At 43.0% G+C, this 27219-nt stretch overlaps 1 protein-coding gene across 3 annotated transcripts in view; it reads right to left on the minus strand.

The window, feature by feature from the left end:
• The window catches only part of LOC115658017 (amine oxidase [flavin-containing] B-like), a 94336-nt gene extending 67525 nt beyond the window's left edge, over positions 1–26811 (minus strand). For all 3 annotated transcript variants that reach the window (XR_004002120.1, XR_004002113.1, XM_030576473.1), the window contains exon 1: positions 26746–26811. Coding sequence is in view for 1 of the 3 variants with exons in the window: in XM_030576473.1 (XP_030432333.1) it covers positions 26746–26791 (46 nt within the window). In the remaining 2 variants the exon portion in view is untranslated. The remainder of the gene's footprint in view (positions 1–26745) is intronic.
• Between the last annotated feature and the right edge of the window lie 408 nt (positions 26812–27219).

The following is a 27219-nucleotide window of genomic DNA, read 5'->3' on the forward strand; positions in this document are numbered from 1 at the left end:
TCACATTACCACCACCCTATACCGAAAACCTACCGACCGCTATGCCTACTTTCATGCCTCCAGCTTCCATCCTGGGCACATCACACGATCCATTGTCTACAGCCAAGCGCTGAGGTACAACCGCATCTGCTCTAACCCCTCAGACAGAGACCAACACCTACAAAATCTCCAACAAGCATTCTCAAAACTACAATACCTGCATGAGGAAATAAGGAAACAGATCAACAGAGCCAGACATGTACCCAGAAGCCTCCTACTGCAAGACAAACCCAAGAAAGAAACCAACAGGACTCCGCTGGCCATCACATACAGTCCCCAGCTAAAACCCCTCCAACGCATCATCAGGGATCTACAACCCATCCTGGACAATGATCCCACACTTTCACAGGCCTTGGGTGGCAGGCCAGTCCTCGCCCACAGGCAACCTGCCAACCTGAAACATATTCTCACCAGTAACTGCACACCGCACCATAGTAACTCTAGCTCAGGAACCAATCCATGCAACAAACCTCGATGCCAACTCTGCCCACATATCTACACCAGCGACACCATCACAGGACCTAACCAAATCAGCCACACCATCACCGGTTCATTCACCTGCACGTCCACCAATGTAATATGCCATCATATGCCAGCAATGCCCCTCTGCTATGTACATCGGCCAAACTGGACAGTCGCTACGGAAAAGGATAAACGGACACAAATCAGATATTAGGAATGGCAATATACAAAAACCTGTAGGAGAACACTTCAACCTCCCTGACCACACTATAGCAGACCTTAAGGTGGCCATCCTGCAGCAAAAAAACTTCAGGACCAGACTTCAAAGAGAAACTGCTGAGCTTCAGTTCCTCTGCAGATTTGACACCATCAGCTCAGGATTAAACAAAGACTGTGAATGGCTTGCCAATTACAAAACCAGTTTCTCCTCCCTTGGTTTTCACGCCTCAACTGCTAGAACAGGGCCTCATCCTCCCTGATTGAACTACCTCATTATCTCTAGCTTGCCTGCATATATATACACACCTGCCCCTGGAAATTTCCACTACATGCATCTGACGAAGTGGGTATTCACTCACGAAAGCTCATGCTCCAAAACGTCTGTTAGTCTATAAGGTGCCACAGGATTCTTTGCTGCTTTTACAGATTCAGACTAACACGGCTACCCCTCTGATACTTGAGTACCATCATTGTCTTTGAAGGAGTAAATGGATCATTTAAAAAAAAAAAAAAAAAACAAAAAAAACCACTCTCTTCAGGTTCATTTACCTCTTTCTGCAGAAAATCCCATGGAAATGGGTTCCTGGGGAAAGCAAATAAAAAGATCTTCCTACAGGGACATTTTGACAATTTGAAGAGGGGTCAACATGCACACATTCTTCCTCCACAGACCAAACATTGGATTATCTCTTCAGAACATGAGGATTTTCAGGGCATCCACAGGAAAACAAGGCCACTTGCATGGAGCCCTTGTGTCCATCAACATCAGCTCTCGGGTTACCAAGATTTCATTTGCCACAGCAGCCCACAAGATGGGTGAGATCTGCAACACGGAGGAGGAGCATGGATTCTATTTTAATCACTTTGATGGCCCCCAGTGTCATTATCTGAGCATTGCACAAGCTGTCATGTATTTATCCTCATAAATCCCTTGCGAGGTAAGGAAGTGTTAGTATCTCCATCTGTAAGATGGGAAACTGAGGCACACAGAGCCTAAGTGACTAGCCCACAGTCACAGGGCAGAAACTCAAATTCCTGTCTCCAGAATCCCAGACTACTGCCTTAACCACTCGCCCATCCTTTACTTTCTCTTTTCTAATGAAAGCTGACATTCCCACAAAATCAACCAACTTCAAGAGCTGAAACTTTAAGAAAAAACACCAAATATGAGACTTTCTATAAAATTAGGAGTTGTCAACATTGCTGGGGAGAGGGAGGACGGCACGTGTGGAAAGAAACTGCAATGAGGCATACACTTCTTCACCACAATAGTCATTATCTATTATCTCTGATGCTCTACTTCTCAGTCGGGAGCTAACAGCAGACAACAGAGTGAATATATGCAATATGAATAAATTAATTTGATTACAGTTGAAGTTACAGAGCAAGAGGTGAGGTGGGGATGGTGGGAAAAACAGTCACGGCTCCATGAATCAGAGGAACCAACCCTCTATGATAATTTCACAGGCTACAAAATCTAGCTCTGCTAATGGAAAATATGGCAGCTTTTGTTCAGACTGCATTACTCTAAAATTAAAATACAAAGTCTGTCTGGTTACACTTTTGGCTCCCTGACCTACTTTTTAGCACTTTCTTTAAAACACCCTCCAAGTTTAGTCTCAGCAGCATGATATATGGAGCAGCTCACTACAATATTAAAAACAACAGACCCTAGGGCAGAGAAGTGAAGAGAACACACATTTTTTGTTCACAGCTAAGCAGCAATTTCCCATGTTTTGTTTTTCTTTGCAATCCCCTACATCATCTTTATTGCATTACTGTGCTAGAAACTGGTATTTAATAACATTGATTTTATGTTGCTGACTGCTCTAATGAACACAATCCAATTATCACTCAGCAACTGAGAGATTAAACCTGGCACTGATCACCTTTACCTCTGTGCTCGCTCATTGTTAGTCAACAGAAATGTTTTCATGGCAATAATGGCTTGTGACACCATCACCGGCAAGACATTATATATTAGTTTTAAAGCCCTAAACTTGGCCCAGTTTCAATTTGACGGGAGAAGTGGGTTATGCGGGCACTTTTTAATTTTTATTGACTTTATTGAAAGGTTGAGCTTTTTGCTCTTTCAAAGAAGGTTACAAGTGTGCATTATATTTTCAGTAGACACACTGTGATCTGTACGCAAGCAACAGTGATGGTGGAGAGTTAACTGGCCGAAAATCAGTACACATGACAGTGATGTTGCTAAGGCAAATGAGGACATAATAGATAGTCTCACTTTTACCGCTGAAGAGAGAGGCTTGTTTCAACATCCAAGTTGCTCCTGCATTTCTAGACGACGGTATTGCTCAAAAGTGCAATCCCAAGGTACAGTCTCAGCCAGGATGCTATTCAGAACTTCAGTGATGTGCCACAGCATGGCCTAGATACTATGAGGCTGAGAAGCCATGCCCTATCTGATGCCATTTATTGAACTAACACTCACATAACACATATGCTTTTAGGAAGAGGACAGTCCTTTCATCATGCCATTTTATATGATGGTTCAATCAAATAAAAGAGGGCCATGTTAGCTAGTTTGTTAGCCTTAATTCTTCAGGAATCTGCATTATATTAAATACTTTAGATGTTAGTGGTTAGATACTGCAGTTAGAGTCACCTGAGAAAATTTTAAGGCAGATAAACTTCTCTGCAGGAAATAGCTCTGCAGAAGTAGAGCAATACTTTTGGTCACTATAGTACATGCACTGAACGCAGTTTTGAATGCTATTAAAATGAATATCACTCTGTAATAGTGTGAGAGCTTTCAAGAAGTGACAATTTCTGAAACACTAAGGTGCATAGACTGTCAATGCGCTTGTTTGTTTAAAATATTTGTACAGGGATAAAGAATTTCTCCCTGGGATATGTAAGCACAATTTGTTTTTTGCTGACATTTCACAGACTAGTGCATATACTGAGTCTGCTCCATAGCAGGCCTGATTCTATAACTTTCCCATTGACCTCAATGGGAGTACTTCTGTGAGTTAATATTGCTTAACATGAGACAGGTTTATCAAATCTGGCCCACAGTTATCAATGACTCTTCTCCTAGTATAATACTTTTATGCAATTCATGTACTGCACAGATAGCAGTATGGGGGGGGTGAAGGTAACAATTGTCACTGAAATCATTCCAGCTGAATTTGTTCTAAGCAGGGTATCTGCTAGATATTATGGAATCTGGACAGTTTTAAGCACAGCTATGTTATCTTAGGCCCCTGCAAATTGTGGCATGCAAGCAGTTCACTGCACCTGTGTGGAGCTCCATCAACTTCAGTGAGTCTCTACTTGATGCGACTGTGCGCACATATGCAGATCAGGGCCTTAGGGTGCAGTTTCTTTCCAGTTATATGGGTAAAATTCCGTACAAAATCAAGGCGGTGGTAGCTGAGGGCAGAACTGGACCATCTAGTTACTCTGGGAGTGCCCAACAGTGGAGTAAAGGCTTCCTATTGGTTCCATTGTGTTTTCTATTCTCAGGTGCAAATTTTCAGATGCTAAAACTGGGCCTTCAAGGCTTCAGGAGAATATTTTTATTTTCAATTTTTTCAAATACAATCAGTTGTAGGTTCTGCTGAAGTAAAAAAAAAAAAAAAAATCAACACCGATGGAGTTTAAATGCTCTCTACTTCGTTCTTATGAATAGAGCCCCAAGGATATATTGGGAAAAGAAGATACATTTGTACTAGTAGTAGTAGTCGTCATCATAGTGCCTGAGGGCTCCAACCAGGACCCTGTTTTGCTAGGCACCCTACTAGCACCTATTTTAAAAAGAGAGACAATCCCTGTGTCTAATAACTCATAATCTAGGTTGAATCAGAACAGAAGAGGTGGATGAAACAAACAAATGAGAGGGTGGAGGGAAGAGAAGTGGCAGATGAGGTGTCAGTAAAGCAAGCATATTTTAGCACAATGAGCATTACATAAGAACGGCCATACTGGGTCAGACCAAAGATCCACCTAGCTCAGTATCCTGTCTTCCAACAGTGGCCAATACCAGGTGCTCCAGAGGGAATGAACAGAACAGATAATTATCAAGTGATCCATTCCCTGTCGCCCATTTCCAGCTTCTGGCAAAAAGAGGCTAGGGACACCATCCCTGCCCATCCTGGCTAATAGCCATTGATGGACCTATCCTCCATGAACTTATCTAGTTCTTTTTTGAACCCTGTTATAGTCTTGGCCTTCACAACATCCTCCGACAAGGAGTTCCACAGGCATGTGCTAGCATTAGTCCTAGCTTCCCGCCTCCAGTGTCATTTTCAGATGGTAGTTTTCTGAAGACATCACCTCAGAGATTAATTTTAAAGAGGGATTTAAAGGTAGATAAAGTTATGGTTTGATTAATTTTGTCGGTGAGTTTTTCACATTCTCACATAGTATCATGGGGAAAAACACGGAGGTGTTTGGTTTGGTGGGAGAAGGGGAGGAAATGCATTTACATACTTAATCAGTGATTGCTTCAGAAGAGGAGTGTTTTCGATGTAGAAGTGGGGATGGGTTGCTCCCTAGCTGAGATAGGGCTGCGTGGCTTAAAACTGATCATTCGAAAAACAGACCTGTCAGCCAGCAAAGCTCAGGTGGGGCTCCCTGGATAAAAGATTGAATCAAAACTGTTACAGCATAGTTCGCAACAATTTGGTAGTAGTGTGCAAAAGGAGGGAGTAGATAGGTTATAGCAGGAGAAGCAACTAACAGACAGGTATAAACCAACATGACTTATACCCCTTTCCTGCTTCATTTACATCCCATAGGTACCAGTCCCCACTGATTAAGTCATCAGTTAAGTCATTTTGTAAAGCAGAATAAACTAATAGTGTACAAAAGAGGTATCTTGATTCAATATTTAATGTGTTCCAACCAGCTATCTACCCCAAACCAAACATAACATTCAGTTTATATGCAAGCTATGTAGTCAGAAAGTACAGCATGAACTGGCTGTTTGATCAGCTTTCACAGTGTGTAATGGACTAAACAGACTGCATTCAATATTTGATCTCGATGGTCTAAACAGCATATAAAGACCATCTGGCTGACAAGCAGGAGGTTGCAAAGACATCTTTTTTATCTCTTCCAACTGAATTACAAGGTAGGAACTAAACAACATAATGGAAGAAGTTTGTCTAGCAGAGGAATAATATATTATTTGTACAATGAACAAAAGGGTTCGAGTTGGTTAAAACTTATCAGAACTTTTTGCCCAATTATAACATGAATCAAATAGCAATAATCATTCTGAAAACCAACAACAGTGGAGAGATACCAAGAGCCTCTACAGGGCCAGATTCTCCACTCTATTGCCCTGCACCTCATGGAATTGTTATACTGTGTAAAGCAGGAGTTCCCAAACTTGGTTTGCGGCTTGTTCAAGGAAAGCCCCTGGGGGGCCACAAGACACTTTATTTACCTGAGCATCCGCAGGTACAGCTGCTCACAGCTCCCAGAGCTGCAGTTCACCATTCCCGGCCAATGGGAGCTGCAGGAAGCGGCGCGGGCCGGGCCACCACTTCCCACAGCTCTCATTTGCCAGAAACAGCAAAACTCGCCCACTGGGAGCTGCGAGCAGCTGTACCTGCGGACATTCAGGTAAACAAAGCATATCCTGGCCCACCATGGGCTTACCCTGAACAAGCTGTGAACCAAGCTTGAGATCCCCTGGTATAGAATCTATCCGGTTTGGCCAATGTACAATGTAACATTAAAAAACCAGTAGGAGAGCACTTCAATCTCCCTGGACACTCAATAACAGACTTAAAAGTGGCAATTCTTCAACAAAAAAACTTCAGACTTCAAAGAGAAACTGCAGAACTGGAATTAATTTGCAAACTTGACACCATCAAATTAGACCTGAATAAAGACTGGGAGTGGATGGGTCACTACAAAAAATAATTTTCCCTCAGTTGATACTCACACCTTGTCAACTGCTGGGAATGGGCCACATCCATTTTAATTGAATTGGCCTCGTTAGCACTGACCCCCCACTTGGTAAGGCAACTCCTATCTTTTCATATGCTGTATTTTTATACCTGTCTACTGTATTTTCCACTTCACGCATCTGATGAAGAGGGTTATAGCCCATGAAAGCTTATGCCCAAATAAATTTGTAAATCTCTAAGGTGCTACAAAGATTCCTCATTGTTTTAGCTAGATTTCAGGTTCTGGACAACCAAGTACTATCGAGGCCATGTCTTTTTTTTTCTGCCCTTTAATGCATTCTGTGCCAAACAAACAATCATGATACAATTTTGTTGAGCAAACACAATTTTTGCAGAAACTACACACTAACATTATTATCAAGCAAGTTGTCTGAACTGACATCACAAAAAAGGCTTGTACTGCCTTTGTGAAGATATATGGGACGACCTGAGACGTCTTGCCAAGTGTTTTCAATTTGTCAAAAGAGCCACAATCCTATGTCTACACTGCAGCCTTCTGCAAGTGTAGCTATGTTAGTCAGGGATGGGAAGAGATGCGATTCCCCAAATGATATAGCTGTGCCCCTAGGGCAGCAGAAGCACATGCAGTTAAATTGGCAAAGTTGTTCTTTTACCAGTGTACTTTGTTTCACTCGGGGGGGGGGGGGGGGGCTAGTTTTACTATACCATAACAAAGCAGTTTTGCCAGTATAGCTGTGTCCACACTAGGAGCGCTGTGCTGGTATTGTATAATAGCATTATTATACCAGTAAAGCACTCCTAATCTAGACATGGGCTAAGAGATTAAGGCATCAAAATTCCAGTGAATGAGATTTGGGTCCTAGCTCCCTTAGGCTTCTTTAAAAATCCCAACCATAACTTCTAGACATTAAAGTCTTTACAAGTGGCCCAGCTAATTCTCCTACATTCCACTGAGCCACGTGCAGAATTCCAACACAAACGCTTCAAATCTTGGGAAACATGATCTGTGACCATTAAAGTACAAAAATGTGGACAATTTGTTTAAAAGAATCCTAAATGTCCACAGTTTAAATCACAAAGGTCTAAATCTTTTAGTCCTTACACAGGTAACAATCTCACTGACCTCAGTGTTATTTAGCTTTTTATTGGTTTTGCACAAGAGTTTACACCACATGAAAATCCACTTTATGCCACAGGAAGCACAATACACTGTATAATCAGTTTAGCAGCATGGCTAGATCATTACCAGCACACACTGCACATCCTCACTGCCCATACACTGACAGTACAGATAGCTTAACTGTGTGCTTGTCAGTGCACCAGGATACATTCCGTGCAAAGTAAAATTGAAGTAAGTTTTTCACATACTGTCAACAGTTCTGGGGTTAACTACGCCTCTGCCCCTTCCATGGTCTGCTCAAAGGTGCCCCTTTAGGGCTCAGGCCTCCAGACATCACCTCTCTATGGGCAGGTACCTGCATTCCTTTCCCTCCATACCAGAATTTTAGGATTGCAGTCCCTGTTCAATTCACTGTGCGTATCCCACTGAGATCTGACCAGAGTCCAGTGCCTGGAGTTCTGCTCCCACCTCCAACACTCAGGGGTTATGACAGGGTTACCAGTGACCAGCCAGCTTTTACAAAGCACAAAACATATATTTCAGACAAAAACATAACAACAACAACATCAACATAAGTCTACACAAATGCTAAGCCTATCAGATGTCACCCATCTTCTACAGGGAGCTCCTGGCAAGTTTCCAAAATCCTTCAACCCGCTCCAGCAAGATTTTACCCTTTGGTTAAAGTTTCATGTCAGTTTATAGATCAAATGAAGACCCATCTTGGGTAGGGTGACCAGATGTCCTGATTTTATAGGGACAGTCCTGATATTTGGGGCTTTTTCTTATATAGTTACCAATTACCTCTACCCCCTGTCCCGATTTTTCACACTTGCTATCTGGTCACCCTAATCTTGGAGTCAGTTGTGACTGACACTTTATACACTTGGGGCCTTTGTTCCCTATGCTCTTAAAACAGGTAAAACCAGTCAATGCCCCTTTCCCCTCGGGGGTAAAACTTCAAAGGCTGGTAGCTGCATAATCAGTAATGGGACTTTTAATTAATCACTCCCTATTTATTCCAGATTCCACAGGAAACCCACCTGGTGAGCCAGGAAAACAAAGACATGTATAATGCTTACTGATACAAGACTCCACGAATACTGTATGTGCCCCTAGTGTCTGGCACATCTCAAAATAATAGTCTTTGAAGTTTCCATGCTTCCAATGTCTCACATCCGTCACGCTCACTTTTAAGTTCTGTAACACTATTGAGTAATGGTTTTGTAGGCAACATGGAATTTTGCCATTAAAATCAAAGTTCAGTGAGTTCAGTACAGTAACTACTATTAAACTATGATGAAATACTAGAACAAGTGTATTCTTACAACTCAGGGAACCAGCAGAAAGGACAATACCACTATCTTATCTTTAAGAAATAGAAATATTAAACTACAGCTTTCAGCTTTAAGCTTTACTACAACAGAACCAAACCATGACAATTGGAATTTGACCAATACCACCCAGCTTAATTAAACTCTGGTAGTTTTATAAGAAGAAACATTGACCTTATGATGAAATCACTTGCAAATCCTAAGCCAGATATGACGAACACAGTTATAGCTTTGAGACTAATGTAAAAACTTTGTAAACATTATCTCTACCTCTGTTTGCCAGAGCTGTATGCTGTCTGGTTGGGGAAGGCTACCAAGCTCCTTCCAGGAACTAAAATCAGTGGGGGAAAGGGGTAATTACTGCAGATCATAGGAGAGGTAGTCAGCTCCAAAGAAATACCAGCCCCTGGGATGAATTGCATATGCTACCTCAGACTGGTTCAAGAGACACCGGGATCAAAGAAAGATTTTTGGTATAAAGTGTCAGCTTAAACTCACCAACAGGCCCTCATTTTCATCCAACTGACATTCCCCTTTGACCAAAGGGGAGAGGAAGCAAACCCTGCTGAAGGACGTAAAGGACTGAATTTACTTGCATTTCCATGCAGAAGAGGGGGGGACTTCTGGTAAGCTTAGCATATGAAAAAACAATAAAAGGTCTAATCATATGTTTTTCTGCATAATCCTAAAATAAATGTACTGTGCCCTGTGTCAGGATATTTGGTCTCTGGTAAACCACTGTCTTAACCTTTGAGAGAATGATAACTGCAAGTGCTGAGCTAGCTCAGATCTGTTGGGATGATCATAGTGAATAAAAGGGAGACTGCAAATCCCCCATCTGGAAGTAGAGTCATGGGACTCTGCCTATAGAGAGATGATGATGGCTGGAGGCTTGAGACCTAAGGGGGTGTCATGGAATGAGGGAGAGGTGCAGTTATCCTGAAGATATGACAAGTCCATCATTAGCTCGTGCTGAAATTATGCAAACACATCCTTAGCTATTCATGTAAAACTCCTGAATAGTTTATTGTACCATAAAAGTATTGGCAGTTTATTTCTGCTGAGATTTCACTGCAGCGTGAACCTGCAGTGCTCAGGTTTTCTTTTCTGTATGTGCACAACAAACAAGCCACCTCAGCTTCTGGCCACAATTCCACTCTTTGGACTGCATCCTATCCACTTACCAGCTGTATCTTGGGGACTATCAAACTAACAAGATCTGTTTCGGCAATCCTAGCAAGGGTGTTTGTACAGCACCTAGCAAAATGGAGCCCTTACCTTGACTAGGAACTCTAGACTTTACTACAATCCAGATATAAAATAAATAAATATAGCACTCGGTGTCTGCAGCTGTCATAACAACATGCATTACAACTGCACACAAAGAGAACACATCATAGAGAACCACAGTGCTTAAGTGTCTGGGAGTTAAGAGTGGGGTTGACAGAATTATTGTTGCTAACCAGAAATTAAAGAGAGATCGGTGTTCCCAGAGGCACAGAACTGGATCTGTTGGTGACCTCTTGACTTCTCTTAGTTTTTATCAAAACCGCAGAAGAGAAAAAGAGAAAACGGAAGAGAAAGAAAGTTGAAAGGGAGACAGGACAACGTTGGAACTCATTTGTGCCCAAGATGGTAAAGTAAATTGCCTTTACATGTACCTCACTGGAGACAGCATTCAGATTAGTTACTACAGTATTTACCTATGACTATTTCTGAGACCCCTCAAAAAAAATCCCAAAACGTTTAGCATAGTGTCAGCCCTAATACAATTAGAATTTCTAAAGACTGCAAATATGCAAGATGTTTGTGCACAGACATGCCATAATAAAGGCAGTTTTACTGAGAATCCAAACTTGCTGACCACTTGATCAAATGGAAACCTTTAATACCAAAGCCCAGAATTAGAGCTGAACCAGAGAGTCTGGAAAATCTACTGAAATAAAATTAGTGTTGAAATTTGGGTCTTTAATAAATAAAAAGCTGAACTTTGAGACAAAGTTGAGACAGTCTTTCCTCTGCCTACCTCTACTTTCTAATAAAACTCAGCTCTAGAATTTGGAACGCATCTTGCTTACCTTTGCTCTTTTATAGTCTGAAGGCTGACAGATAAATTTCCCAATATGTGGGTTTTAGCTTTCCCCAGTTTTGCAACACATGCTCAGCGTATGTGTACGCACACATTTTTTTGTACATAGTTGCCTACTGCAGAGCAGAGACCCAGTTAAAAGTGTTATTTAAAATAGTGTAGGTCACTAGAAAGATGCAGACTTTTATGCTTCTACACCGGGGTTGGCAACCTTTTAGAAGTGGTGTGCCAAGTCTTCATTTATTCACTGTAATTTAAGGTTTCGGGTTCCGGTAATACATTTTAACATTTTCAGAAGGTTTCACTATATAAGTCTATATTATATAACTAAACTACTATTGTACGTAAAGTAAACAAGGTTTTTAAAATGTTTAAGAAGCTTCGTTTAAAATTAAATTAAAATGCAGGTCATCAGTTTAGTGTGATTGTTTCCCCTGCTTTTCCTTTCTGAGTTTTCCAGTGTCTGGCAAGTATTTGGATACTTTAAGCTGCACACAGGCCTCTGGGTGATCAGTTGTTAACCGGCTCCAAGGGGGACAAAGGACGGATTTCATGTGTGAAAACACCTGTTCACATAGGGAAGTGGATCCAAATACTGAAGCATGGCAAACACAATTTTCTTCAAACAGTTAAATTTCTCTAGCAGGGACATCCAGCAGGTCAGAATAGAGGCTCCATGATCTCTCTCGGTAGCTTCAAGTGCGCTCCACAGATCTCCAAACTTTGATGCCCACAATTCTGAGCTTTTTAACTGAATGAGCTGCATTTCAAAATCTTCAACATCCATCTACTGAAATACAGATAAATCCAAGTCTCTTTCGTTGAACTTTTCAGGTTTAAATTAGAAAAGAAAGCATTGGGCCAAATCGCTGGAAGTCTTGAAATCTGCTAGAAAATTCTGATTCCAGTTCTTGCATGTACATTCCAATCTCATCGACACTGACAGTGAAAAGTGTCGATAACTCTTTTATGTATTGGAAGTAGCAGAGAGAAGAAGTTCGAATATCCTGAGAAAAAACTGCTAGTTTTACAACAAATGCCTTCCAGGCTTCATAAAGATCCAGAACCATTTGCCCTGCACCCTGGAGACAGAGGTTGAGTTTGTTTAGGTGAGCAGTGATGTCAGTTAGAAACATGAGCTTACAGTCATTTGACATCATCCAGTTCGGGGTAGTTTTGTCCTTTTTCCGACAAAAAGGCCTTGATTCCATCAAAACAGTTTACAAAGCGCACCAAAACCTTGCCACGACTTAGCCACCGAATGTTGCTGAGAAGTGGGATGTCATTACAAGCACTGTCCATCTCTTCTAGCAGTGCTTGAAACTGTCTGTGAGTCAAAGCAGATCAAGCAACAAGGAAATTCACAATTTGCACCACTGTATTCATCACATTATTAAGCTCTGAATTAGAAATTTTAGCACACAGGTTTTCTTGATGGATGATACAGTCAAATTTGACTGTCAGGTGGCCAATTTGATCTTCAAGTAACTTTATAAATCCCTTCTGTTTTCCGACCATAGCAGGAGCACCTTCCGATGTCACACAAAACATTTTTCTGATGTCAACTCCTCGTTCTTCAAAATGGTTTCCAAAACTTTCCACTATATTGTCCCTCTTTGTTGTGCCATGCAGGGGTTTTAGGCAACAAAGTTCCTCTTGAATTTCATCGGAAGCACAATATCTTGCAACAGCTGCCAAACGTGGAATGTCATTTATATCCACGCTTTCATCAACTGCAATGCCAACTGTGTCTTTTAATACAACCGTCTGCTTTTTGTTAATGTTTTCTGCCATTTCGCTTATGCATCTCTCAACTGTTCTGGCAAACAGGCAGTTCTTTTATTCTAGATATGATCGCATCTTTATCTGGCAAATCATTGAACAAAGCCTCTGAAGTGCTGAGAAAAACTTCTTTTATATATTCCCCATCTGTAAACAGCTTTCCATTTTTTGAAATGAACTGTGCAATCTTGTAAGTTCCTTGTGTAGCTTGATTGTTACTTACACTTAAGCATTTAAAAACATTGCTTTGCTTCTCATATCCTGCTACTGCCTTTTTGATCGATTCAGTCTTGTCTGCTTCATCAAGAAAGGTTTTCTCGTGCTTTGTTTCAAAATGTCATTGAACACTTGATATGAGGAAAACAATATTTTCACAACAGAAAACACAGCACGGTCCTTCTTTTGAATATATCCAAATGTGTCTGTCCAAGAAGGCTGAAATGAACGGACATCTAACTTTGCTTTCTTAGGAGCTGACATTTTGTCAAATGTCCCCCTCAGCTCAGTGGGGGGAAATATGGTGACAGAGGGCACGCACAAGGTCAAACGCAGTACACTATTCCACGTGGCCTGATAAAAGCAGCAAACCGGGACTTAAAAATATCACAGTAGCCTGGAACAATTTTAAGGTGGGGGTGCCGAGCTGTACCCCCTCTTACCCCTATCTGCACCCCTCACTGCCCCAGGCTGGGGCCAGTGGGCCACAGCTGGGGACAGCTGCAGAGAGCCGGGCTGAGGCCAGAAGAAGAGCCCCGAGCTGGCAGCCAGTACCCCAGGTCAGCACTGGGCTGAGCGGGGCCGGCAGCCGGGACCCCGGCTGGCAGGGGGCCAGTGGCCGGAACCCCAAACCAACAGCGAGCTGAGCGGGATTGGCGGCTGGTATCCCAGGCTAGCAGCGGGTTGAACAGGACAGACAGCTGGGTCCCAGCTGGCAAGAGACTAGCGGCTGGAACCCCAGACCAGCAGCAGAATCCCTGGGACCAGTGGTTGGCGGCCAGGACCCCAGGCCGGCAGCAGAGTGCCACTGAAAATCAGCTTGCGTGCTGCCTTTGGCACACATGCCATAGGTTGCTGACATTGTGGGTGAAATCTTCTTCCATTGAAGCAAATGGCAAAGCTCCCATTGACTTCAATATGGCAAGGATTTCACCGTGTGTCTTTAATATTATACTAAAGTACCGTGTTGCAAGCTATTTAGCTGTGTAAGGAAAATGTCCTTTCAGAAAATATTAAAACTAAACTCCGTCTAGTGATCAGCGTCCTTATAACCTCGGGAATAAATATTACTGGTTAGTTCTTGGCTTGATTTGAATGAGACTGTTGTCCAAGGGGTAACAAGTTGAGCATGTGGTATAAAATACATATGTACACTGATACTAACTTTGTAGTGGTGAGTAGATATTGTGATGAAGGAAAAGAAAAAATCGGATAGAAAGACCACATGGCCCACCAGAGGTCTTATTGAACACACATGACCTCTGTTCAATGTGGATAAAAATCAGTTACTCCCATTGAAATCAATGAGAGTTAGGCACCTAACCTGCTTAGGTGTTTTCAAAACTCCCACTAGGCATCTACATCTTTAGGCACCCAAAAACCTCTGAAAATCTGGCCCATGGTGACCAGAAATAATCCATCGATTCACCAACTACAATACATATTTCCTTTAATAAATCAGTTAGTTTTAAATGCAAAATTTATTGTGATAAACTTTCTTCTCAGTGATCCAACACATTTAAGCTAGCTTTATTTAACTATCCTAATAGAAAACAATTTTAAAATGCTGTTTTTCTCCATTTTTAGTTGAATGCCAATTTCCATCCAAATGCAGCTTGACAAAAATCCGAAGTAACTGAAAATAAAATCTAATAAATAAGAAATTCAACAGTCACCATTTTCTAACTTAGTAAGAAATGTAAAAATTCAGACTCTGAATAAAATGTATATTGGACAATATAATTCCTTAAATAAATGTATATAAATATAATGTAACTTCTTGGTAAGCAAAAAGAAGTGCCAAATATAGTGTAAAGGCTAAACTGAATTGCAAATAAACATGTTTTAATGATTATACCAACCAAAGAGAATGAACCTTTCTTTAGGAACATTATTAAAAAGTACAGCTGCAAAACAACATTAAAATCAACTGTTTATATCAATGTTTCCTGCTTGCTTATTTAAATCACAATTAAAATTATTGACTGGCTTTGATTTAAAGCAATCCATCCTGCTCTGTTAGCAAATCTGGATCAAAGTAATAATGTTGACTTGGCTAGTCAAACATATGTAAGAATGCAGAAAGGTGCTTTAAACCTGAGAAATGCAAGGTCTTTCTGTCATGCAGTAGCATAAAAACACAGAAATTTAAAAATTATGTCATTTAATCTATCCCACTGTCAGTGAAGGATTATTCCACATAGTGCTTCATCCGCTATTTCATAAAATGTTAGACATCACTGATGAGTTGTCTATTCTTAATAAAATGTTCTATATCTGATCTTTGAAATTGAAGTGAGACTGATTAAAAGCTTTTAGCCTAAACAGATTGATGATGTGAAGCCTCCTTATATAATTCACGTGTAATCTCTCTACCTTTATGAACTTTTGCAGTCCATAACATTGGCATCAGTCATTATAAACAAAAGATGTGGACTCTTCCAGTATGTGTATCCAAAAGAGTCATCAGTGAATTCTTCATACAAAGAGTAGATCTTCTACCTTATTCTTTTAAAAAAAAAAAAAAAGTGCCAATCACCATAGCATGTAGATGCCAAATATATCATAAGTGAAATAATTTCTATTTTCTATGTGCAGAGTCAATGAATATTGTCTAATAATGTCATATATTCTGAATGTTTTCTCATGATGATGATGATAATATAAAAGCTTTTCCTGCTGATGCATTTAACTGGGCCTCCAGACATTATATCTTTTGCAGTTATAGTGGAAAACTTTTTCAAAATCCACTAACAGGCCCACACATTTTGCCTGTTTGACATGTGAATGATTACCAAGTCATCCAGATACAACATAATAGTCCTGTTTCCTGTCAAGGTTTATTGCTGGTTACTACATCGTATTTGTGAATATTCAAGGAACCATTGAGAGGCCAAATGTCAGGTTCCAGATATTTAGTCTCATTTCACTTTGTAGGGAAAATGAAGGTAACTGAGGACAAAAAGAAGAACCTTTGATGAAAGAGAGCAGTGGGAATGTGGATGTAGGGAGGATCATTAAATCTAATGATGCTAGAAATTCCCTGGATCAATGGGTATCAGAGCAAACATAATTGGCATTCTGAAGGACTAATTGACATTCTGAAGGACTACACTCACAGGGACTGCTTCACCCATTTAAGGTTGTTTCATCCACCCTAATGTTTTTAAACAGTGAAATATCTGGCATAAATATCTTATAATTTATACTTTGGAGATATTTACATTAATACTGCTCTCAAAGATATTTAATGATGACAAAAAATGTCATCGTCCCACCTCCCACCCCCACTAAGTGAGATATCAGGAAAGTCTAAAATTACTTTCCAGGACAAAAGAGGTAAATAAGCCTAGATCATCTATAGTCCTGCTGCAACATACACTAGTTTATCCTTGAACAGTGACAGGTTGTCCTCTACTGAAGTCTTCTGAGAAATGGGATGATCATCATCATATATTACCTCTAGTACATCTGACTTGCTTTCATAAAGTACATTTTTATTGGATCACAGATATAGTGAGAGCTATAGCAAGTACACAATGACTTCAAGCATCATATAAACAGTAAGCAAGTCTTAGGAGAAAGAGGAGGATAGTCTCATGGTACCATCATGCTCTAAATATCTAGAATTATCTTATAGATCCAAAATTTTGGTTAAATTTTTTTTCTTCCAGTAGTTTTTGGTTTAAACAAAGTGGACATGTCAGGTTTTTCATGCTGAGAAAGAAAAGATGCCTCTGCCATGATGTTAGCTTAAAGATTTATAACCTCTTTTAACCCAGCCTCTTTTAAAGCCAAGAAACCACCTAAATTTCATTCTTAAAGCAATCTGAACAGCGAGAAATGGCAAAGGAAGGTTGTTCTGAAAACACTACTGGGAAATTTAGAGAAACTGTTACACTCTGAAGAGATTAAAAAAAACATGCAAAGTAGTTATTGCCACTGGTATCACATAAATGAAGGCTCTCAGCAGGTAGCAAACAGCTGAGTCTAAAGTAAGAGACAAATCTATCCCCAAGACAGTTTAAGCTTTCCTTACACCTCCCGTGCGAAATTTTTGTTTCATATCGAACAGCATTATATAATGTACTGCCTGGTGCTTTCACAAATACATTTTTAATTCAGGAGAGTTTCTTCCTGAATAGAGCCCATTTCTTTAGTCACTCCATGCACAGAAACTCCAGTGACTTCAGCAGAAGTTCTACCCTCAGAACAGAATCTGACCCTTAAAAACTGCAAGATGAACAGCCATAGCATTTTGAATGTTACCTCTTCCCACAGGCAGAGAGCTAATACCTCCTGTTCCTCTGCTTCCTTAGCTGGCTTAATAATCGCATTAAGAGATGACCTGAAATCTTCAAACAAGCCACAACAATAGGTTCTTTAGCCTCTAAGGGTATGTCCACACACCAGCTCGGAACGAGCCTCCCAGCTAGATAGGCAGACTCAGGCTAGTTTCGCCCAAACTAACACGCTAAAAACAGCAGTGTGGACGCTGTGACACAGGCGGTGACTCAGGCTAGCCACCCAAACTCAGACCTAAGGTGTCAGGCAGGCTTGGACTTGGGCGGCAAGCCCAAGCCACCATCTATTCCACCACATCTGTCCTATTCTTTGTAATGTGGTAGCTCAGCCAGAGCTAGCGCACATCTGTGTACCCTGGCTGGGAGGCTTGCTTCCCACTGCACTGTAGTTATACCTGAAGGATATGGAGAAGAGCAGATTTTCATTACTGAGTTAGGAGCTGAATCATCCAGCTGTTTCATTTTATTATTTGCTTTTTAACAAACTTCTATACTAAAAGAGCCTAAAAATGATTAAACTGGGCGAGTAGCATCTTGGGTTAGAATCTCCTCACCTTACTAAGAGGACACTGACAGTGATGGCTCTGAATTATAAGGAACTGGCAAAGTCATGCACTAAGGCCAGGTCCAGACTAGAGCTTTAAATCGATTTTAAGAGCTTTAAATCGATTTTAAGCTGTAACCGTCCACACTACAGAGTGCATAAAATCGATTTTAAGGGTCCCTAAAATCGATTTTGGAACTCCATCAAAACGAGAGGAGTAACCCCAAAATCGATTTTTTAAAATCGATTTTATGATAGTGTGGACGGCCATCGAAGTTAATGGCCTCCGGGACGTATCCCACAGTGCTCTAGTGGCCGCTCTACACAGGTAAAGGTACTCTTCTGCTGGCCAGGTAAACAGGAAAAGCCCCGGGAACTTTGAAATTCCATTTCCTGCTTGCACAGCGTGGAGCTCTCAGCAGCAGAGAGAACAATGCAGTCTCCTGAAAATAGGAAAAGAGCTCCAGCATGGAGCACACAGGAGTTACAGGATCTGATAGCTGTATGGGGAGAAGAGTCGGTGCTTTCAGAACTGCGCTCGAGCAGAAGAAATGAGAAAACCTTTGAAAAAATTTCTAATGCCATGCGGGAGAGGGGACATACCAGGGACTCGTTACAGTGCCGAGTGAAAGTGAAAGAGCTCCGACAGGCGTATCAGAAGACCAAAGCAGCAAAGGGCAGGTCAGGCTCTGCCCCCAAAACATGCCGGTTCTACGACGAGCTTAACGCAATATTGGGGAACAGCGCAACGACGAACCCCCCCCCTTGTCTGTTGATTCAGAGGTGGGCGTCGTGATTCCTGCAACTACGGAAGATTTATTTGATGGCGATGATCAGGATGATGAGGACCAAGAGGAGGAGGCTCCAGCAGAGAGCACAGAGCATTTTATCCCCCCAAACAGCCAGGATCTTTTCCTCACCCTTACTGAGGTTCCCTGCCAGCCATCTCAAGGCAGTACTCCAGAAAATGAAGCTGAGGGACCGTCCTCTGGTGAGTGTAATTTTTTTTACCTTTCCTAAAACACTGACCCATGAGGTGGTTTTTAGAAAAGTCTCCATCCTGCTTGTTGGGGGAACGCGAGAGCAAACCGGGGAAGGAGAGTAGCTTCGCCGCGGTTTGCTCTCCCGTTCCCCGAACCACCCAGCAAACCGCAGGCAAGGAGACCTGCTTGTTCGGGGAACGCGAGAGCAAACCAGGGAAGGAGACCAGCTTCGCCGCGGTTTGCTCTCCGGTTCCCCGAACCACCCAGCAAACCGCAGGCAAGGAGACCTGCTTGTTCGGGGAACGCGAGAGCAAACCAGGGAAGGAGACCAGCTTCGCCGCGGTTTGCTCTCCCGTTCCCCGAACCACCCAGCAAACCGCAGGCAAGGAGACCTGCTTGTTCGGGGAACGCGAGAGCAAAGCAGGGAAGGACAGTAGCTTGATTACCAGTACAATCTACTACAGGGATTACTAGCCATTATTAACTTCCCATTTTCTCCGGACAAGGTCTGTGTGCTTCCCTGACCTGCGTCTGAGCAGAACTCTCTGTCCTCAGCCACAAGCAATAAGTATTAAAGGAATCCTAAGGTGACCTTGTGGTAAAGTAAAATGTTCAAGGTTCGGTAACAGGCACAGGTCAGTGAGGAGAAAGACTGTATGAATGGTTGTGTGAAATGTGTCTCATGATTCTTTTATCACTCTTTCCAAACCCCACCCCCCCACACACAGCTGCACATTTCTCCAGCCTCCCTCTCGCTTCTCATCCACGTGGGGGGGTATCATAAGAAGACTGAGGAAAAGGAGGACGCGTGAGGACATGTTCACCGAAATTATGGCAGTGACCCGTACAGAGAGAGCTCAGCAGGGAGACTGGAAGCAATTGGTCGCAAAGTACAGGGAGGCTGCCAGTCAACGCGAAGACAGGAGGGACGCCAAAAATGATGTCAGGTGGCAGGAAGATCAGCGCTGGCGAGCAGCAACTCTGGATCTTCTTCGTGATCAGACTGACATCCTCCGTGATATGCTGCAAGAGCTCCGTGGTTTCAGAATGCCCCTACAGCCCGTGTATAACCTCCCTCAGTACTCACCCTGTCCCACACCTTCCAGAACCAGGCGTGTAAGAACGCGTGGGGGAAGGCTCTCTACACCAGCCCCCTCCACTGCTGCGGACACTCCAACCAGAAGGCTTTCATTAGATTGAAAAGCCCTTTGTGTCCTGTTTTTTCCCTCCTCTAATGATCCAAACTTCTCCCATGGCACCTTTGCCTATTTTTACTCTCAGGTCATGCTATTAAGGAAGTGTGACTGTAGTTTGGTAATGAACTGAAGCAAGTAGCTTTGGAAAGCTGCACGGAAGCTAGTTATCAGCATCAGGATTTGACAATTGGGGATATGGGTAATAAAGGGAAAACAAAGAAAGCAGCCATACCATACCCTGGTCCATGAGAATTCTTGTTCTGTCTACTCTGATGCACTTTCTTCTTTCAAACCTCCCTCCCCCTTCCTCCAAACCTCCCTCGCTCCGTCCCCCATAGAACGCTGAGTTATGAAATTTCAAGCACAGTATTGTAACAACAAGCATGATGCTTGATTGATGAAAGGATCTGATTTTAAATAAAGAACACAATTCTTGTAACACATAGTAGTAACTTTATTTTCAATAAAAAAGCAGTTAAGGAAGGTTGCAGGTCCTGTGCCTAGCAGCAGACGGAAGCAGCTAATGGTGGAGGTAGGTAATAATTGGGAAATACAGAATTATATGTTTTCCAATGGACAGCTCTCGCAAGTAACCTAAGCAAGCAATTGAGGAATGCTGCAGGCAAAGTATCTTGCAGCAGCAACACCGCATAGCCGGGGAGGGCAGCAATCAATTGAAAGGAAAATCAGCATTCAAACTGTACCCTGGCCCATGAGGAAGCTACTTTTCAGTGCTTCTCTGATGCGCACAGCATCCTGGTGAGATCTTCTAATTGCCCTGGTGTCTGGCTGCGCATAATCAGCGGCCAGGTGGTTTACCTCAGTCTCCCACCCCGCTATAAAGGCCTCCCCCTTGCTCTCACAGAGATTGTGGAGCACACAGCAAGCAGCAATGACAAAGGGGATATTGGTTTGGCTAAGATCTGAGCGAGTGAGAAGCGTTCGCCATCTCGCCTTAAGCCTGCCAAATGCACATTCTACCACCATTCTGCACTTGCTCAGCCTGTAATTAAACAACTCCTGAGCACTGTCAAGGCTGCCTGTGTATGGCTTCATTAGCCAGGGCATCAAGGGGTAGGCTGGGTCCCCAAGGATAACTATAGGCATTTGGACATCTCCAACTGTTATTCTCTGATCAGGGAAGTAGGTCCCTTGCTGCAGCCGTTTAAACAGTGTAGTGCTCCTGAAGACACGTGCGTCGTGAACCCTTCCTGGCCATCCCACGTGGATGTTGGTGAAACGTCCCTTGTGATCCACCAGGGCTTGCAGAACCATCGAAAAGTACCCCTTGCGGTTAATGTACTGGGCACCCTGGTGTTCCGGTGCCAAAATAGGGATGTGGGTTCCATCTATGGCCCCCCCACAGTTAGGGAATCCCATTGCAGCAAAGCCATCCACAATGGCCTGCACGTTTCCCAGAGTCACAACCTTTCGAAGCAGCAGCTTAATGATTGCTTTGGATACTTCCAGCACAGCAGCCCCCACAGTAGATTTGCCCACTCCAAATTGATTCCCGACTGACCGGTAGCTGTCTGGCGTTGCAAGCTTCCATATGGCTATTGCCACTCGCTTTTCCACTGTGAGGGCTGGTCTCATCCTGGTATTATGCCGCTTCAGGACAGGAGAAAGCGAGTCACAAAGTTCAAAGAAAGTGCTCTTACGCATGCGAAAGTTCCGCAGCCACTGCGAATCGTCCCACACCTGCAGGACTATGCGGTCCCACCAGTCAGTGCTTGTTTCCCGTGCCCAAAAGTGGCGCGGAACGGGTAGAACCTCACCCATAACCGTCAGGAGCTCCAACGTGCAGGGGCCCGGGGTGTCAGAAAACTCGTTCTCCAGTTCGTCATCGCTGTCGTCCCCGCATTCAAGCATTCTCTCTTGCATTTCTGCATCATGGGTCAGCAGTGATAGAACGAGAATGCGTGAATTATTTACAGCATTCGCGATCAAGGACAAGAGCAGACCTGGATCCATGCTTGCTGCAAAATGGCGTTTCCCTCACTGCAGCCAGTAAAAACAGCGCGAACTGACTGTGTGCCGTTTACAGGAAGGGGGGGGGGCTGTACCCAGAACCACCCAGGACGGGGACTTTGATCCCATCATGCACTGGGCTAGTAACCCATAATTCCAAAGGGCAGGGACCCGTGCAGGAACTGTGGGATAGGTACCCAGAGTGCAACGCTCAGGGAAAACATGGACGCCAGGGAACATGGACGCTCAACATCGATGTAAGTAGCCCTAGTGTGGACGCGCAAAATCGATTTTATAAAGCCTGCTTTATAAAATCGATTTTAATAACATCGATTTTACCCTGTAGTGTGGACGTGGGCTAAGATCTAACAGATCCTTTCCATCCCTAAAGGTTGAGAATCTCCTATCTAAATCTGGATGTGAAGAAGCCACAACAAATGGAGCTGCTTGTCAAGGGTGCCTAGAGCATTATGGATAGGCATTCCTTTAAAGCATTTGCATGCATCTAAATAACAAACATCATTGGAAGGAATCTGTTTTGTATGTTTGCTCACATTGCTAGATCAGCACTGCAAATGATGCATTTCCATCTGTATTTTGCCTTCTTTTTTGCTGGTTTCTGTAACTGCTACATCAAGGATAGTTCAAACTTTTACTGACGATTTCCTGAGCATTTTGCCTCAGTGGGTCTAACGATCCCTGTCTCACCAGAAGACATGAAAAAAAATAAAGAATAAGAGACTTGGCTGCTGTTCCTGTAGTGTGAAGGCAATGCCTTTGTGGAGGAATGACCCATGCAATCTGGACTGGGGACAAATCTGGACTCAGTAATGTGACTTGCTTTAAAGTTGATCTGTTCTATTTCCCAATGGAACCAACACAACCACATAACAACTGGCACTAAATGACTCTCTATTTGGTGTTCTCAACAGGAGCATGGAGACATTATTATTTTATCATTCAAAAGTATGGTAGGTGCTTCTCAAACAAGTATAAACACAAGGTCACTGCCCCAAGAATTTACAAAACTAGATAGAAAACTCATAGGTGGAGGATGGCTAGTAGGAAATAACTGAAGATAAATGAGTGATTGGAAGTGTTTAATATTTTGCTTGGTTCCACTTTCTTTGTGGATGTGCATGTGTGTTATTTTGCTAACATCTCCTGGAGTGTAGGACTAGCGTTATTAGGCCAAGAGAAGGTAGAGTGTTTTCAAGAGGGACTGACTTTATCCTTATAATGACAAAGCAAAGTGGTTCCTTGCAACCCCCGTTATTTATTTCTGTTTGCAGGTAGCAAAGAAAGAAGCCGTTGCTTGAACAGTATAAACCTCGTCTCTGTCTGGGTTTTGACCACTCTTTCAGAATTTATTACAGAAGCTGTACTGGAATTACACACAAATGTTCCCATGGCAACAATGAAAAACAAGGTTATATTAAAATAACCTATTTATGTTGTGCTGAACTCTCCAATTCCACTCATTAAGCAGAAGGGACCCATAGCACTGATGCTGTCTAAAAACTTGCTACTGAAATCTGTTTCATTTGGAAACTACAGTAAAATGTACTATAATAGCCTTTCAGTGTGAAATAAGGTATCAGTTAAAAATTAGCCAAATTCTCAGAATCATTCTTAGTTAACAAAATACTAGTGGTTTCTTTTTTCTGACAGTTTAAAAAAAATCAGCTAACAGAAAGCTGCAGACATATCAAGTATTTGGAACTTTCAATAATTAATAAAAATGTAGTAATCACGGAACTGGCTTTGGATAATTTTTTCAACGAATCTAGTGCCAAGTGCCATAAAAAATAGTCTGTACAAATAGATAACTTTTAAATGAATTGAACACTACTTATGAAGGCCTCTGAAAGTGACACTACATATGGAAGAAGCCCAGTTTGTAAATTACACCCCTTAAATATGATGGTTAAAAAATATCCTAAGTGGGTAAGATATAAAAAGCAAGTAGTTGCAATAAAAATGTCATGCAAAAAGTTAGATTTTCTCATTTGCTTTGTAACAAGTGCACAGATTTATTTATTTATTCCTAGTTATGGATTAAGTTCCTGGATGATTTGAGGGTTTAAACCTGTACTTCACTTTCAACACATGAGCAATCCCATTGATTTTAATGGGACTACTGAGGAGCTTTTCTGGACAAATGCTTAGAATACCTTAAAATAATTTAGCCCATTTTCAGGGCTTTCGGTTCACATTTTCACTTTCCCTTTCACTCCTCCAAACAAGTAAAATCCCAGAAGTTTCAAAATTAGCACTGTCTGACCTGCGCTTCCTCACAGCAATACTGAAATCAGTGGATGAGACACAAATCCTGCATTCCTTATGTAGATAAAACTTCTGTTGACAACATGGGAGTTTTGCATGTGCAACAAATGCATGATTGGGTAGTAAAACAAACAAAGAAGGCAGGAATAGTCTATGTTGTAACATTTAGTAAAAACTAAGAAGTCAAGCTGTTTAGAGAAAGCACGACAATTTTATTAATTGCATGAGCACTTGGCTCATGCTGAGTCTGCTCAGGCTTCTGAAGAAAACTAGTTCACATGGGTCATGCTTGAAGATTTAACACAGGCATTATTAGTATGGGAGTGACTATACTAACAATGGTAAATACCCTTTCAGCTGTATGTTTCACTCTGCTGCTGTAGGAAAGCTTTACTCCTCATGTTCAGAACTCCTTGCAGGGTACAGCATGGTATTCACTTAGCTGCCCCCTGGGCACCACTACAGTTACATTTTTGCATGTTCAGGGCTTCCCTTGACAGAGGTATCTCAGAGTGCACAAAAGGTGAGTCCAACATAGCTTGGGGTCTATTAACAACGGTCAAACAAGCTGTACCCCACAGCGGGTCTCTACTAGACGGTATGAGCACTGGAGGTTGACCAGAGGGTCCCCTTTGCCAATCCTGAAATGTCTGACTGAGAAAACAAGAGAAGTCTTGAGCCAGCTCTGTATTTCATAAGAGCTAGTTCATCCATCTCTACTTTGTTTTTCATTAATCCATAAGATCCATGCCAACAGCTCTCCAATCGCCTTCAATCAACATAACAGGGGCATCCACCAACTGCTTTTAGAAAAATACCTAGGTAACGTCTGAAGTAAATTGTATGTAGCACATTAGAGATCCATGAGGAAGCACTAGCATGCAATCCTGGAAGGGGTGGGAAGGTAGAGGGTAGAGTAGTTGATGGTCACCCCCCCCAGACAGCTTGTAGAAATAAGTGCTATGTGGTTTTCATGGCAACTCTCAATTCTTTATTGAGTTCTATAGAGTCCTGCCACAGGAGAGTGCTATTTTGATTCAAAATGTAACTAGAACTTGATAACAGTGTTAAGAAACAATTTGATTATTAAATCTGTGGCAAAGCAGACCTCTCAATCCTGCTGGCCTTGCAGCAATTGCAGTGAGAGTGTGCTTGACTAAAAGCTGCATAAATACCAGATTAGCTCTTGTGTTAGGCATCATCATCATCTCACTCATGGATGCTCCATTTCCTTTGTAATGCAATATTTACTGAAATTCAGTGACAAAGCAAACCTAGAAGCAATCCCATCCCTTCACCTATGCTCCACCTCAACCACAGCCACATTTCAGAGGTAATGAATCTTCTAATTATACTTCTTTCATGAAGAAAGCAAGCATACTCTTTGTTACCTACATGTATTAATTCTTGCAAAAAGTATTATTTACATTAACTTAGCTCTAGTGAGCTAATAAGTGATAAACTGTGTAAGTATTCTAGGTTTGCTGATAGGGTGACCAGACAGCAAATGTGAAAAATCGGGACAGGACGTGGGGCTAATAGGAGCCTATGTAAGAAAAAGACCCAAAAATCGGGACTGTCCCTGTAAAATCGGGACATCTGATCACCCTATTTGCTGACAGAATGCACTGCTGCATCAAGTGCCTGTGACAAGAAAACATTTGGTGACAGATTTCTTCTCTTGGTTTTTTTCCTAGCCAACCTGAATAATAAGCCTTTCCAGTTTCAGAAATGCAATTCCTACAAAGTCAGTTTGGTTTCTGTGCAAAGTGCACAATTTAGTCCATTGAAAGAGCTGAGCTACGAAGAAAGTGCTTGTAGCTGGTTTGGGTGCTCAGATGATATGCATATAATGAGCTAAATTCTAGTACATTAGTTTGGGTAATGAGCTCGTGTGCTGGGCCATTAAACAAGGTGCTCTCCTACCAAGCGTTGACCCCCGCCCTCCTTGCACTTGTGGCGCGGAGCTAGGCCAGACGAGGGCGAGCCGTGCGGGTGAAGGCAGCGGCTCCTCCAGCTGACAAATGTCAGCTCTGCCCAGAGGAGCGGCGGAGGGAGGCACTGTCCAGCCCCAGGCCGCGCAATGACACCGACAGAAGCAGAGATCCCTGCCCGCTGCCGCAGCTCTCCCTGCAGGGCTGACCCCGGGAAAGCAGACTCCCAGCCACAGGCACCTGCCTCCCGCCGGCCAGGGCACCAGTGTCTCCGCCCTCGCCCCGCTCCCAGCCACATCCGCGCGCAAAGGGAGCGGGCTGGGACCCCGCGGGGTGTGCCCGGAGCGGGGCTGCACTGACCTGAGATGCCGGCCCCGACCACGAGCACGTCGCATTTCTGGCTCATGGCGCTGCCTCGGCTCTCGGGCTCGGCTCGGCTCGGCGCGGCGCGGGCTCCCGGAGCAGCTGCCGCTCGCGTCTCCCTGGCTGCCCGGCCGCGTCTGACAGCGGCGGCCCCGGCTCCGCCCGCCAGTGGCAGCGCGGGGGGACGAGACGGGGCTGGAGAGCAGAGAGCGAGACCGGCGTGTCCCGTCCCCGGCTCAGGTTGCAAAGGGCAGGTAGGAGCCCGCCCACCCGCTGCTCCCCTCCCACCCAGCAACCCCCTCTCTAAGGGGTTATGGTCAAGCTGCTGTCCTGTCCCTTGGCTGCGGCACCTCACCTGCTGTAGCTGGGATCAGGGATCCCCTACATCCCTGCCCCCCCCCCGCGTATATACTCCCTGAATTGTTCCAACAACCGCCCCTCTTCCCCCGCCCCCAGTTTTGTGAATTAGTT

Source organism: Gopherus evgoodei, chromosome 1 (genome assembly GCF_007399415.2).
Source record: "Gopherus evgoodei ecotype Sinaloan lineage chromosome 1, rGopEvg1_v1.p, whole genome shotgun sequence".
Lineage (NCBI taxonomy): Eukaryota > Metazoa > Chordata > Testudines > Testudinidae > Gopherus > Gopherus evgoodei.